At 45.9% G+C, this 16,183-nt stretch overlaps 1 protein-coding gene and 1 non-coding gene across 2 annotated transcripts in view; both read left to right on the forward strand.

Moving 5' to 3' along the window:
• Positions 1–15,973, forward strand: part of tmem45a (transmembrane protein 45a) — a 71,955-nt gene extending 55,982 nt beyond the window's left edge. Inside the window, exons 5-6 of the mRNA XM_064952693.1 lie at positions 11,870–12,012; positions 14,716–15,973. Coding sequence (XP_064808765.1) covers positions 11,870–12,012; positions 14,716–14,812 — 240 coding nt within the window. The 3' untranslated portion in view covers positions 14,813–15,973. The remainder of the gene's footprint in view (positions 1–11,869; positions 12,013–14,715) is intronic.
• Positions 116–190, forward strand: trnaa-ugc (transfer RNA alanine (anticodon UGC)). The gene has a single exon. It is a non-coding gene; the product is annotated as a tRNA-Ala (tRNA).
• Positions 15,974–16,183: the final 210 nt, after the last annotated feature.

The raw sequence follows: 16,183 nt of genomic DNA on the forward strand, positions 1-16,183 counted from the left end.
TCCACTAAACCTGGGTAGATAGCCCTACTTCCACTAAACCTGGGTAGATAGCCCTACTTCCACTAACCCTGGGTAGATAGCCCTACTTCCACTAAACCTGGGTAGATAGCCCTTGGGCCCGTGTGGCTCAGTCGGTAGAGCATGGCGCTTGCAACGCCAAGCGTCGTGGGTTCGATTCCCGCTGGGGCCACCCATATGTAAAAAGTAGTGGCCCCAGCCGACTTGTAAGTCGCTTTGGACAAAAGCGTCTGCTAAATGGGATAAAAAAAAATTATATATTTTTTTTAACCCTGGGTAGATAGCCCTACTTCCACTAACCCTGGGTAGATAGGCCTGCTTCCACTAACCCTGGGTAGATAGGCCTGCTTCCACTAACCCTGGGTAGATAGGCCTACTTCCACTAACCCTGGGTAGATAGGCCTGCTTCCACTAACCCTGGGTAGATAGGCCTACTTCCACTAACCCTGGGTAGATAGGCCTACTTCCACTAACCCTGGGTAGATAGGCCTAATTCCACTAAACCTGGGTAGATAGGCCTACTTCCACTAACCCTGGGTAGATAGGGCTACTTCCACTAAACCTGGGTAGATAGGCCTACTTCCACTAACCCTGGGTAGATAGGGCTACTTCCACTAAACCTGGGTAGATAGGCCTACTTCCACTAACCCTGGGTAGATAGGCCTGCTTCCACTAAACCTGGGTAGATAGGCCTGCTTCCACTAAGCCTGGGTAGATAGGCCTACTTCCACTAACCCTGGGTAGATAGGCCTACTCCAACTAAACCTGGGTAGATAGCCCTACTTCCACTAAACCTGGGTAGATAGGCCTACTTCCACTAAACCTGGGTAGATAGGCCTGCTTCCACTAAACCTGGGTAGATAGGCCTGCTTCCACTAAACCTGGGTAGATAGGCCTGCTTCCACTAAACCTGGGTAGATAGCCCTACTTCCACTAAACCTGGGTAGATAGGCCTACTTCCACGAACCCTGGGTAGATAGGCCTACTTCCACTAACCCTGGGTAGATAGGTATACTTCCACTAACCCTGGGTAGATAGCTCTACTTCCACTAACCCTGGGTAGATAGCCCTACTTCCACTAACCCTGGGTAGATAGGCCTACTTCCACTAAACCTGGGTAGATAGGCCTACTTCCACTAAACCTGGTTAGATAGGCCTACTTCCACTAAACCTGGGTAGATAGCCCTACTTCCACTAACCCTGGGTAGATAGGCCTGCTTCCACTAAACCTGGGTAGATAGGCCTACTTCCACTAACCCTGGGTAGATAGGCCTACTTCCACTAACCCTGGGTAGATAGGCCTACTTCCACTAAACCTGGGTAGATAGGCCTACTTCCACTAAACCTGGGTAGATAGGCCTACTTCCACTAAACCTGGGTAGATAGGTCTACTTCCACTAAACCTGGGTAGATAGCCCTACTTCCACTAACCCTGGGTAGATAGGTATACTTCCACTAAACCTGGGTAGATAGGCCTGCTTCCACTAACCCTGGGTAGATAGCTCTACTTCCACTAAACCTGGGTAGATAGCCCTACTTCCACTAAACCTGGGTAGATAGCCCTACTTCCACTAAACCTGGGTAGATAGCCCTACTTCCACTAACCCTGGGTAGATTGGACTACTTCCACTAAACCTGGGTAGATAGCCCTACTTTCACTTAACCTGGGTAGATAGGCCTACTTCCACTAACCCTGGGTAGATAGGCCTACTTCCACTAAACCTGGGTAGATAGGCCTACTTCCACTAAACCTGGGTAGATAGCCCTACTTCCACTAAACCTGGGTAGATAGGTCTACTTCCACTAACCCTGGGTAGATAGCCCTACTTCCACTAAACCTGGGTAGATAGCCCTACTTCCACTAACCCTGGGTAGATAGGTATACTTCCACTAAACCTGGGTAGATAGGCCTGCTTCCACTAACCCTGGGTAGATAGCTCTACTTCCACTAAACCTGGGTAGATAGCCCTACTTCCACTAAACCTGGGTAGATAGCCCTACTTCCACTAAACCTGGGTAGATAGCCCTACTTCCACTAAACCTGGGTAGATTGGACTACTTCCACTAAACCTGGGTAGATAGGCCTACTTCCACTAAACCTGGGTAGATAGCCCTACTTCCACTAAACCTGGGTAGATAGGTCTACTTCCACTAACCCTGGGTAGATAGGTCTACTTCCACTAAACCTGGGTAGATAGCCCTACTTCCACTAACCCTGGGTAGATAGGTATACTTCCACTAAACCTGGGTAGATAGGCCTGCTTCCACTAACCCTGGGTAGATAGCTCTATTTCCACTAAACCTGGGTAGATAGCCCTACTTCCACTAAACCTGGGTAGATAGCCCTACTTCCACTAAACCTGGGTAGATAGCCCTACTTCCACTAACCCTGGGTAGATTGGACTACTTCCACTAAACCTGGGTAGATAGCCCTACTTCCACTAAACCTGGGTAGATAGCCCTACTTCCACTAAACCTGGGTAGATAGCCCTACTTCCACTAACCCTGGGTAGATAGGCCTACTTCCACTAACCCTGGGTAGATAGGCATACTTCCACTAACCCTTGGTAGATAGCCCTACTTCCACTAACCCTGGGTAGATAGCCCTACTTCCACTAACCCTGGGTAGATAGGCCTACTTCCACTAAACCTGGGTAGATAGGCCTACTTCCACTAAACCTGGTTAGATAGCCCTACTTCCACTAAACCTGGGTAGATAGCCCTACTTCCACTAAACCTGGGTAGATAGCCCTACTTCCACTAACCCTGGGTAGATTGGACTACTTCCACTAAACCTGGGTAGATAGGCCTACTTCCACTAAACCTGGGTAGATAGCCCTACTTCCACTAAACCTGGGTAGATAGGTCTACTTCCACTAACCCTGGGTAGATAGCCCTACTTCCACTAACCCTGGGTAGATAGCCCTACTTCCACTAAACCTGGGTAGATAGCCCTACTTCCACTAACCCTGGGTAGATAGGCATACTTCCACTAAACCTGGGTAGATAGGCCTGCTTCCACTAACCCTGGGTAGATAGCTCTACTTCCACTAAACCTGGGTAGATAGCCCTACTTCCACTAAACCTGGGTAGATAGCCCTACTTCCACTAACCCTGGGTAGATAATCCTACTTCCACTAACCCTGGGTAGATAGGCCTACTTCCACTAAACCTGGGTTGATAGGCCTACTTCCACTAAACCTGGTTAGATAGCCCTACTTCCACTAAACCTGGGTAGATAGCCCTACTTCCACTAAACCTGGGTAGATAGCCCTACTTCCACTAAACCTGGATAGATAGGCCTACTTCCACTAAACCTGGGTTGATAGGCCTACTTCCACTAAACCTGGTTAGATAGCCCTACTTCCACTAAACCTGGGTAGATAGCCCTACTTCCACTAAACCTGGGTAGATAGCCCTACTTCCACTAAACCTGGGTAGATAGGTCTACTTCCACTAACCCTGGGTAGATAGCCCTACTTCCACTAAACCTGGGTAGATAGCCCTACTTCCACTAACCCTGGGTAGATAGGTATACTTCCACTAAACCTGGGTAGATAGGCCTGCTTCCACTAACCCTGGGTAGATAGCTCTACTTCCACTAAACCTGGGTAGATAGCCCTACTTCCACTAAACCTGGGTAGATAGCCCTACTTCCACTAAACCTGGGTAGATAGCCCTACTTCCACTAACCCTGGGTAGATTGGACTACTTCCACTAAACCTGGGTAGATAGCCCTACTTCCACTAACCCTGGGTAGATAGCCCTACTTCCACTAACCCTGGGTAGATAGGCCTACTTCCACTAAACCTGGGTAGATAGGCCTACTTCCACTAAACCTGGTTAGATAGCCCTACTTCCACTAAACCTGGGTAGATAGCCCTACTTCCACTAACCCTGGGTAGATAGCCCTACTTCCACTAACCCTGGGTAGATTGGACTACTTCCACTAAACCTGGGTAGATAGGCCTACTTCCACTAAACCTGGGTAGATAGCCCTACTTCCACTAAACCTGGGTAGATAGGTCTACTTCCACTAACCCTGGGTAGATAGCCCTACTTCCACTAAACCTGGGTAGATAGCCCTACTTCCACTAACCCTGGGTAGATAGGTATACTTCCACTAAACCTGGGTAGATAGGCCTGCTTCCACTAACCCTGGGTAGATAGCTCTACTTCCACTAAACCTGGGTAGATAGCCCTACTTCCACTAAACCTGGGTAGATAGCCCTACTTCCACTAACCCTGGGTAGATAATCCTACTTCCACTAACCCTGGGTAGATAGGCCTACTTCCACTAAACCTGGGTTGATAGGCCTACTTCCACTAAACCTGGTTAGATAGCCCTACTTCCACTAAAACTGGGTAGATAGCCCTACTTCCACTAAACCTGGGTAGATAGCCCTACTTCCACTAAACCTGGATAGATAGGCCTACTTCCACTAAACCTGGGTAGATAGCCCTACTTCCACTAAACCTGGGTAGATAGCCCTACTTCCACTAACCCTGGGTAGATAATCCTACTTCCACTAACCCTGGGTAGATAGGCCTACTTCCACTAAACCTGGGTTGATAGGCCTACTTCCACTAAACCTGGTTAGATAGCCCTACTTCCACTAAACCTGGGTAGATAGCCCTACTTCCACTAAACCTGGGTAGTTAGCCCTACTTCCACTAAACCTGGATAGATAGGCCTACTTCCACTAAACCTGGGTTGATAGGCCTACTTCCACTAAACCTGGTTAGATAGCCCTACTTCCACTAAACCTGGGTAGATAGCCCTACTTCCACTAAACCTGGGTAGATAGCCCTACTTCCACTAAACCTGGGTAGATAGGTCTACTTCCACTAACCCTGGGTAGATAGCCCTACTTCCACTAAACCTGGGTAGATAGCCCTACTTCCACTAACCCTGGGTAGATAGGTATACTTCCACTAAACCTGGGTAGATAGGCCTGCTTCCACTAACCCTGGGTAGATAGCTCTACTTCCACTAAACCTGGGTAGATAGCCCTACTTCCACTAAACCTGGGTAGATAGCCCTACTTCCACTAAACCTGGGTAGATAGCCCTACTTCCACTAACCCTGGGTAGATTGGACTACTTCCACTAAACCTGGGTAGATAGCCCTACTTCCACTAAACCTGGGTAGATAGCCCTACTTCCACTAAACCTGGGTAGATAGCCCTACTTCCACTAACCCTGGGTAGATAGGCCTACTTCCACTAACCCTGGGTAGATAGGCATACTTCCACTAACCCTTGGTAGATAGCCCTACTTCCACTAACCCTGGGTAGATAGCCCTACTTCCACTAACCCTGGGTAGATAGGCCTACTTCCACTAAACCTGGGTAGATAGGCCTACTTCCACTAAACCTGGTTAGATAGCCCTACTTCCACTAAACCTGGGTAGATAGCCCTACTTCCACTAACCCTGGGTAGATAGCCCTACTTCCACTAACCCTGGGTAGATTGGACTACTTCCACTAAACCTGGGTAGATAGGCCTACTTCCACTAAACCTGGGTAGATAGCCCTACTTCCACTAAACCTGGGTAGATAGGTCTACTTCCACTAACCCTGGGTAGATAGCCCTACTTCCACTAAACCTGGGTAGATAGCCCTACTTCCACTAACCCTGGGTAGATAGGTATACTTCCACTAAACCTGGGTAGATAGGCCTGCTTCCACTAACCCTGGGTAGATAGCTCTACTTCCACTAAACCTGGGTAGATAGCCCTACTTCCACTAAACCTGGGTAGATAGCCCTACTTCCACTAACCCTGGGTAGATAATCCTACTTCCACTAACCCTGGGTAGATAGGCCTACTTCCACTAAACCTGGGTTGATAGGCCTACTTCCACTAAACTTGGTTAGATAGCCCTACTTCCACTAAACCTGGGTAGATAGCCCTACTTCCACTAAACCTGGGTAGATAGCCCTACTTCCACTAAACCTGGATAGATAGGCCTACTTCCACTAAACCTGGGTTGATAGGCCTACTTCCACTAAACCTGGTTAGATAGCCCTACTTCCACTAAACCTGGGTAGATAGCCCTACTTCCACTAAACCTGGGTAGATAGCCCTACTTCCACTAAACCTGGATAGATAGCCCTACTTCCACTAACCCTGGGTAGATTGGCCTGCTTCCACTAAACCTGGGTAGATAGGCCTGCTTCCACTAACCCTGGGTAGATAGGCCTGCTTCCACTAAACCTGGGTAGATAGGCCTTCTTCCACTAACCCTGGGTAGATAGGCCTACTTCCACTAACCCTGGGTAGATAGGCCTACTTCCACTAACCCTGGGTAGATAGGCCTGCTTCCACTAACCCTGGGTAGATAGGCCTGCTTCCACTAAACCTGGGTAGATAGCCCTACTTCCACTAACCCTGGGTAGATAGGCCTACTTCCACTAAACCTGGGTAGATAGGCCTACTTCCACTAAACCTGGGTAGATAGGTCCTACTTCCACTAACCCTACAGTGGCTTGCGAAAGTTTTCACCCCCTTGGCATTTTTCCTATTTGTTGCCTTACAACCTGGAATCAAAATGTGTTCTTGGGGGGTTTGTATCATTTGATTTTCATAACATGCCTACCACTTTGAAGTGGCAAAATATTTGTCAGTACTTTGTAGAGCCACCTTTTGCAGCAATTACAGCTGCAAGTATCTTGGGGTATGTCTCTATAAGCTTGGCACATCTAGCCACTGGGATGTTTGCCCATTCTTCAAGGTTAAACTGCTCCAGGTCCTTGTTGGATAGGTTCCGCTGGTGTACAGCAATCTTAAAGTCATACCACAGATTCTCAATTGGATTGAGGTCTGGTCTTTGACTAGGCCATTACAAGACATTTAAATGTTTCCCCTTAAACCACTTGAGTGTTGCTTTAGCAGTATGGTTAGGGTCATTGTCCTGCTGGAAGATTAACCTCAGTCTCAAATCTCTGGAAAAATGAAATAGGTTTCCCCTCAAGAATTTCCCTGCATTTAGTGCCATCTATCATTCCTTCAATTCTGACCAGTTTCCCAGTCAAAACACCCCTGGAAACCAAATACCTCCCACATAGTCCAGTCAAAACACCCCTGGAGACCAAATACCTCCCACATAGTCCAGTCAAAACACCCCTGGAAACCAAATACCTCCCACATAGTCCAGTCAAAACACCCCTGGAGACCAAATACCTCCCACATAGTAGTCAAAACACCCCCGGAGACCCAATATCTCCCACATGGTACAGTCAAAACACCCCTGGAGACCAAATACCTCCCACATAATACAGTCAAAACACCCCTGGAGACCAAATACCTCCCACATAGTAGTCAAAACACCCCCAGAGACCAAATACCTCCCACATAGTACAGTCAAAACACCCCTGGAGACCAGATACCTCCCACATAGTACAGTCAAAACACCCCTGGAGACCAGATACCTACCACATAGTACAGTCAAAACACCCCTGGAGACCAAATACCTTCCACATAGTACAGTCAAAACACCCCTGGAGACCAGATATGTCCCACATAGTACAGTCAAATCACCCTGGAGACCAGATACCTCCCACATAGTACAGTCAAAACACCCTGGAGACCAGATACCTCCCACATAGTACAGTCAAATCACCCTGGAGACCAGATACCTCCCACATAGTCCAGTCAAAACACCCCTGGAAACCCAATACCTCCCACATAGTCCAGTCAAAACACACCTGGAGACCAAATACCTCCCACTTAGTCCAGTCAAAACACCCCTGGAAACCAAATACCTCCCACATAGTCCAGTCAAAACACCCCTGGAGACCAAATACCTCCCACATAGTAGTCAAAACACCCCCGGAGACCCAATATCTCCCACATAGTACAGTCAAAACACCCTGGAGACCAGATACCTCCCACATAGTCCAGTCAAAACACCCCTGGAGACCAAATACCTCCCACTTAGTCCAGTCAAAACACCCCTGGAAACCAAATACCTCCCACATAGTCCAGTCAAAACACCCCTGGAGACCAAATACCTCCCACATAGTCCACTCAAAACACCCCTGGAGACCAAATACCTCCCACATTGTCCAGTCAAAACACCCCTGGAAACCAAATACCTCCCACATAGTCCAGTCAAAACACCCCTGGAAACCAAATACCTCCCACATAGTCCAGTCAAAACACCCCTGGAGACCAAATACCTCCCACATAGTAGTCAAAACACCCCCGGAGACCCAATATCTCCCACATAGTACAGTCAAAACACCCTGGAGACCAGATACCTCCCACATAGTCCAGTCAAAACACCCCTGGAAACCAAATACCTCCCACATAGTCCACTCAAAACACCCCTGGAGACCAAATACCTCCCACATAGTCCAGTCAAAACACCCCTGGAAACCAAATACCTCCCACATAGTCCAGTCAAAACACCCCTGGAAACCAAATACCTCCCACATAGTCCAGTCAAAACACCCCTGGAGACCAAATACCTCCCACATAGTAGTCAAAACACCCCCGGAGACCCAATATCTCCCACATAGTACAGTCAAAACACCCTGGAGACCAGATACCTCCCACATAGTACAGTCAAAACACCCCCGGAGACCAAATACCTCCCACATAGTCCAGTCAAAACACCCCTGGAGACCAGATACCTCCCACATAGTACAGTCAAAACACCCCTGGAGACCAAATACCTCCCACATAGTACAGTCAAAACACCCCTGGAGACCAAATACCTCCCACATAGTCCAGTCAAAACACCCCTGGAGACCAGATACCTCCCACATAGTCCAGTTAAAACACCCCTGGAGACACAATACCTCCCACATAGTACAGTCAAAACACCCCTGGAGACCAAATACCTCCCACATAGTAGTCAAAACACCCCCAGAGACCAAATACCTCCCACATAGTACAGTCAAAACACTCCTGGAGACCCAATACCTCCCACATAGTACAGTCAAAACACCCCTGGAGACAAGTGATACAGTTGTCGTTCCAGATCTGGACAGTTTAATTCTCTCCAGGAGCCGATAGTAGGTTGGCCTGAGGTAGACAACGTTTTACTGTGAACACTGAGGCTGTACCCGCTTTTTGTTACAGTTTTACGGTGAACACTGAGGCTGTACCTGCTTTAAGTTACAGTTTTACTGTGAACACTGAGGCTGTACCCGCTTTAAGTTACAGTTTTACTGTGAACACTGAGGCTGTACCTGCTTTAAGTTACAGGTTTACTGTGAACACTGAGGCTGTACCCGCTTTAAGTTACAGTTTTACTGTGAACACTGAGGCTGCACCCGCTTTAAGTTACAGTTTTACGGTGAACACTGAGGCTGTACCCGCTTTAAGTTACAGATTTACTGTGAACACTGAGGCTGTAGCTGCTTTAAGTTACAGTTTTACTGTGAACACTGAGGCTGTACCTGCTTTAAGTTACAGTTTTACTGTGAACACTGAGGCTGTACCCGCTTTTAGTTACAGTTTTACTGTGAACAATGAGGCTGTACCTGCTTTTAGTTACAGTTTTACTGTGAACACTGAGGCTGTACCTGCTTTTAGTTACAGTTTTACTGTGAACACTGAGGCTGTACCTGCTTTAAGTTACAGGTTTACTTTTAACACAGAGGCTGTACCCGCTTTTAGTTAGTTTTACTGTGAACACTGAGGCTGTACCCGCTTTTAGTTACAGTTTTACTGTAAACACTGAGGCTGTACCCGCTTTAAGTTACAGTTTTACTGTGAACACTGAGGCTGTACCCGCTTTTAGTTACAGGTTTACTTTTAACACAGAGGCTGTACCCGCTTTAAGTTACAGGTTTACTGTGAACACTGAGGCAGTACCTGCTTTAAGTTACAGTTTTACTGTGAACACTGAGGCAGTACCTGCTTTAAGTTACAGTTTCAGGCTAGAAATGTACACGTTTTGTGCTCTAGTAGGAAGTAATCACTCCCCCATTGCTGAAATCAAATGATCTATAACTGGGCTAATAACTCACTAACTAGCAAAGGATATGAACAAATGTACAAACACGGCTACATGCAGCTCTGGCTTTGAACTCAAAACAAGCACATCTACTCATGACCACTCATGCTGTAAACACAGTCCAGTTCACAATGAATGGCACAGAGCCATATATGGCAATAGCCGATTTGCATATAGACCTACTGCAGCTCTGATCAGTTATGCCGCACCGGTCTGTGTAGAGTACGGGCCTGAGTCGTGACTGTCAATGCAATGGAATCCTACTCCGATGCACTCTGCCAGCAACAAAATCTCTTGCATAGTTTGTTTTGTTTCGGTATGTTTTATTGAAAGTGGCTGATATTGAGTTGATTCGATCACAATACCCACAGTAAAGGGAAACGTTGATAGTGTTAACTAAGGGGGAAAACTCTAGAAAGTTGAGTGAAGTTCAATCTCGTGATTCTCTGTGCGAGCTGATATTTCTCCTGCAAGGTAGTCCCGGGGGAGCTTAGAGGGAACATTGGTTAGAACCCCATCAGTCAAACTAATACGTCTTAATACATCTTCATGTTTCAGGCAAGGTTGCTCATCACGTGCATGGATCCTTCTGCTTCTGGCTGCCACAGAAAGTGTTGTTGTTGTGCAGTAAGCCTAGTCAGTTATATTGGTGCCCTGATCTCTGAGTATGAGGTCAAAGGGGGGTGAAATGTAACTGAGGTGATTCGATGAACCACACTCTTTTGATGAGCAACATTGCTGGAGACTTGAAGACTTGTGTTATCTTCCTGAACTCATCCCTATGGGCTTTAGCTAAGTGGGCTAACAGTCTTGTGACATGCAGGAGACTTGGTTTGAACCCAGTCAGTCACAAAAGCAAGACTAAATAGGGAGTGTAATGGCTATCCTTAGAAGGGCTATGACAAGGCTTTTCAACTATATTCTTTGCCTTTTTTTGTGACACTCCCTTCTAACGCAACCTGTGGTCATCCTAGAGGGGAACAGAAGGCACGTCCACATTCCAGAAAGTTTTAGCTTTCAGGAATGGGGTTATAATAGTTTACATCCAAAACGGTTCAAATGCTAGAGCCAAATTCAGGAAATAAATTCATCATGCCTGTCAGGACCCGGTTACAAACCCGGGTCTCCAGAGTGAGAAACAGTCACTTAACCAACTGAGCCACGAATAGTCAGCAGAACCCAGAAGATGAGGCAGACACAGCAGTACTTGAGACGGTGTATTTAATAAAGTAAAAAGTGAAGTCCTTCAGGAAAACATGTAACTCCACAACCTCAAAAGGAATTCCACAAGAACAAGGTAATCCACAAGGTAATCCTCCAAGACAAAAAGGTAAATCCACAAGGTGGTAGGTAAAGCATAAAAAGCCTCAAAAGATACTCAAAAATAAATAAACAAGAACAAAAAAACAGAATTCCACAAGAGCGTCCACCGGGATCAACAAGAGTACACAGAATACTAGGGCTGGGTGCTAACATACAAACACAGAGCAAAGAACTGAGGGAAACTAAGGGTTTAAATACAATCAGGGGAAACGAGGCACAGGTGCAAATAATAATGGGGATCAAGGGAAAGCAAAAGGTCAAAAAGCACAATGGGGGCATCTAGTGACCAAAAACCGGAACAACCCTGGCCAAATCCTGACAATGCCACATTAGCTTCTGTGTACTGTATACACACTGTATACATACTTTATACATACTGTATACATACTGTATACATACTGTATACATACTGCATACATACTGTATACATACTTTCCAGCCTGATTTTCCAGTTTTCGTCCATAGCAGCGGCTTGTGTCCATCTAGTTGAGCCTATTACAGCATAATAAACCCTGGAACAGTCTCCATCCTCTAACCCTCTCTTATCTCTGCCCCTCCAGATTGGGTTTGTCCTGTATTCCCCCAGCGGTGCAGAGTGGGACCAAAAGGACCATAACAACATGATGTTTATCACTATGTGTTACTGCTGGCACCTGGTCTTCAGCCTGCTTATTGTGTCAGTGCTGTACTGCACCATCATCTGGTGAGACACCCTTTCCACTCCTATCCTGTGTTCTTATTGGTTAATTTAGCATGTTTGTGCTGGCATCAAGCCTTCAGCCTGCTCACTGTATTGGTGCTGTACTGCAACCATCAGCCAGTGAGACAACACTTTCCCTGAGGTTTTATGAGTTAACACCTCCTACATATTTACAGTCACAATGATGTACATCAGCATTCCATTCCTTCATCATCATCACCAGAGTCTAGTTGATATGGTGGCAGTTTCCCAGACACATTAAAGGTCTGGATTATACCAGATCAGAGTATGATGGCTAAAGTATGAACATGTTGCTTCTACATTGATCAAGTTTGATCCCATGTCCAACGCTTAGATTCAGGAGGCGGGATTATTAAGGAGTAATCTCCTCTCATTTTTTGTTTTTTTTGTTTGAATTTTAACCATTTTCCTCCCCAATTTCGTGGTATCCAATTGTTTTAGTAGCTACTATCTTGTCTCATCGCTACCACTCCCGTACGGGCTCGGGAGAGACGAAGGTTGAAAGTCATGCGTCCTCCGATACACAACCCAACCAAGCCGCACTGCTTCTTAGCACAGCGCGCATCCAACCCGGAAGCCAGCCGCACCAATGTGTCGTGCACCTGGAAACCTTGGTTAGCGCGCACTGTGCCCGGCCCGCCACAGGAGTCGCTGGTGCGCGATGAGACAAGTATATCCCTACCGGCCAAGCCCTCTGTAACTGTTTTGACTTGAGGTTATTATTTATAGGGGTGCCAGGTAGGTTGTGCCTATAAGAGAAAACATTGGTTTCTCCTTTTGGTTTGGGAGGAAGTCAGGATGGAAATAAACTTTTCATAAACCCTTAAAACATTGGAAAGAACTTCAAAAACAACTATATTCTTTTGCGTGGGTTGTATTAGCAACATCAATGATTACACACACATATAATAATATAACAATGAGTTCTGGTTCCTCCAGAAATGTCCTGTACCTCAGTCCTAAAAGAGTCCAGCCTGGTAAAGGAGCTCAGGGAGCTCAAGTGACCTTCGTCACGCAATGTTTGTCCGTTCATACAAGTGTAGCGTAAACCCAGTATTAATCATACAATCAATATAACAATTATTTTACCACAGAACTTTAAAGCATATCAACTCTTACTAAGTCCTCAACTACAACTAACTACATAAATCATCACAGTATACTCACATCAAATACAAAAAAGGTTGTAGTCAGTCGGTCAGTCAGACAATCCAATCCGCCAACAGATCTCCAGCGGAGAAAGGCCACGAAGAACGGAGAGGTGTCGTCCACAGACGCAAAGAGTGGATCCGGTCCGCCAACAGATCTCCAGCGGAGAAAGGCCACGAAGAACGGAGAGGTGTAGTCCACAGATGCAAAGAGTGGATCCGATTTTTGTCTCATCAGACCACATGACCTTCTACCAGTCTCTCACAGTTGAAGTGTACCTATGATAAAAATTACAGACCTCTACATGCTTTGTAAGTAGGAAAACCTGCAAAGTCGGCAGTGTATCAAATACTTGTTCTCCCCACTGTATATCCACAGTAAAATGAGTACTTGAACGGCCACTCAGCAAGGAAGAAGCCACTGCTCCAAAACCGCCATAAAAGAGCCAGACTAAGGTTTGCAACTGCACATGGGGACAAAAAATTTAATTTTTGGAGAAATGTCCTCTCGTCTAATGAAACAAAAATAGAACTGTTTGGCCATAATGACCATCGTTATGTTTGGAGGAAAAAGGGGGAGGCTTGCAAGCCGAAGAACACCATCCCAACCGTGAAGCACGGGGGTGGCAGCATCATGTTGTGGGGGTTCTTTGCTGCAGGAGGGACTGGTGCACTTCACAAAATAGATGGCATCATTAGGCAGGAAAATTAGGTGGAAATATTGAAACAACATCACAAGACATCAGTCAGGAAGTTAAAGCTTGGTCGCAAATGGGTCTTCCAAAGTTGTAGCAAAATGGCTTAAGGACAACAAAGTCAAGGGCAGAGCTGAAAAAGCGTGTACATGCAAGGAGACCTACAAACCTGACTCAGTTACACCAGCTCTGTCAGGAGGAATGGGCCAAAATTCACTCAACTTATTGTGGGAAGCTTGTGGAAGGCTACCCAACACGTTTGACCCAAGTTAAACCATTTAAAGGCAATGCTATCAAATACTAATTAAGTGTATGTAAACTTCTGACCCACTGGGAATGTGATGAAATAAATAAAAGCTGAAATATATCATTCTCTCTACTATTATTCTGACACTTCACATTGTTACAATAAAGTGGTGATCCTAACTGACCTAAGACAGGGAATTTTTACTAGGATTAAATGTTAGAAATTGTGAAAATCTTAGTTCAAATGTATTTGGCTAAGGTGTATGTAAACATCCAACTTCAACTGTATATAATTGATGCAATTTCAATGTTGTTTGAGTTGCATTTTCTTGAGATGATTTGACTGCCACACTGCTCCCTGCATCCAAATTTCAAAAAGCTGTCCGTCAATGTGAGCTCATGAATATACAGTAAGCTCTCTGCCCACTCATTCTGTCTTTTCAAATTTCCTAGTAAATTAGCCGTAAGAGAGAAAGTGCTTTTGAGCATTTTGAAAAAAAGCACGTTCAATAAAGAGATTCTCCATTGAGTTTGTAATCTGGTAAATCTAATTCTACAGTGCGCTCATCATGCCTCACCCCCTATCCCCTCTGCAGTGTGGTACGATCCAGATTGAAGAGAACCCCCCCAATGGAGATGGGACTGCTGAAACCCAGAGAGAGACAGCAGGAGTCAGAGGACGAGATCCTATAAGGACAACAACAACTTCCTGTTTAGCAGTCAATCAATCAATCAAATGTATTTATAAAGCCCTTTTTACATCAGCAGATGTCACAAAGTGCTATACAGAAACCCAGCCTAAAACCCCAAACAGCAAGCAATACAGATGTAGAAGCACGGTGGTAAGGAAAAACTGGTGCAACAGGTCAGCACCTCAGGAATAAATGTCAGTTGGATTTTCATAGCCGATCATTCAGAGTTAAGTGACAGCAGGTGCAGCAGAGAGAGTCGAAACAGCAGGTCTGGGACAGGTAGCACATCCAGTGAACAGGTCAGGGTCCCATTGCCACAGGCAGAACAGTTGAAACTGGAGCAGCAGCACGACCAGGTGGACTGGGGACAGCAAGGAGTCATCAGGCCAGGTAGTCCTGAGGCATGGTCCTAGGGCTCAGGTCCTCCGAGAGAAGAGAGAATTAGAGGGAGCATACAGACACCAGATAAGACAGAAGTACTCCAGATATAAGACTGACCCTAACCCCTCGACACAAACTATTTCAGCATAAATACTGGAGGCTGAGACAGGAGCCTCCAGTATTTATGAAATTGAAATTTGTCAGTTAGCTTACTAGCTAGTTTCAACTGTTTTACTGGTAGTAACCATAGCAACATGGCTACTGAGGCAACCCACCCAATCTTTACGTCACCTATTAACGTCCCATGCTGACCCTAGACCAATTGGTTATCTGATCAGGGTTTGACTTCAGGAAGCCCATCAACCCAGTTCTGCAAGGCCCAGTCTCTCCCTATCCACAGCAGTAGCTATAGGACAGTTTCTCTCCTTACTTTATAAGATGTCATCACTCAACCTCTGCCCAATATCCGCATGAAGACATTATTACCATCTTTATCTTGTACACTGCTGCTACTCACTGTTTATTTGTTACCTGTGCAGAGTCACTTCGCCCACACCGACAGGTACAGATTACCTCAACTAGCCTGTACCCCCACACACTGACTCGGTACCTGTGCCCCCTGTATATAGCCTCGTTATTCTTATTGTGTTACTTTTTATTTTAGCCTACTTGGTAAATATTTTCTTCTTCTTGAACTGCACTGTTGTCAGTCAGCATTTCACGGTAAAGTCTACACTTGTTGTATTCGGCACATGTGGCAAATAAAGTTTGATTTGATGTAGCTAGCTTTGTTTATGTCGCTATTTATTACACTTAACGGATCAACTCTGAACATCTGCACACATTCTTCAAATGAAGAATGATAACATAAGAAGAACAGGGTTTGGGTGTAATATGCCATGTTATCTGAAGAGTTAAATTATATGACCAACCCATGTGGACCAGACAAACTAGGAGCTTTTGCCAAACAGTCTGTAAATCTCTGTGTAGC

Source organism: Oncorhynchus masou, chromosome 31, assembly GCF_036934945.1.
Source record: "Oncorhynchus masou masou isolate Uvic2021 chromosome 31, UVic_Omas_1.1, whole genome shotgun sequence".
NCBI lineage: Eukaryota > Metazoa > Chordata > Actinopteri > Salmoniformes > Salmonidae > Oncorhynchus > Oncorhynchus masou.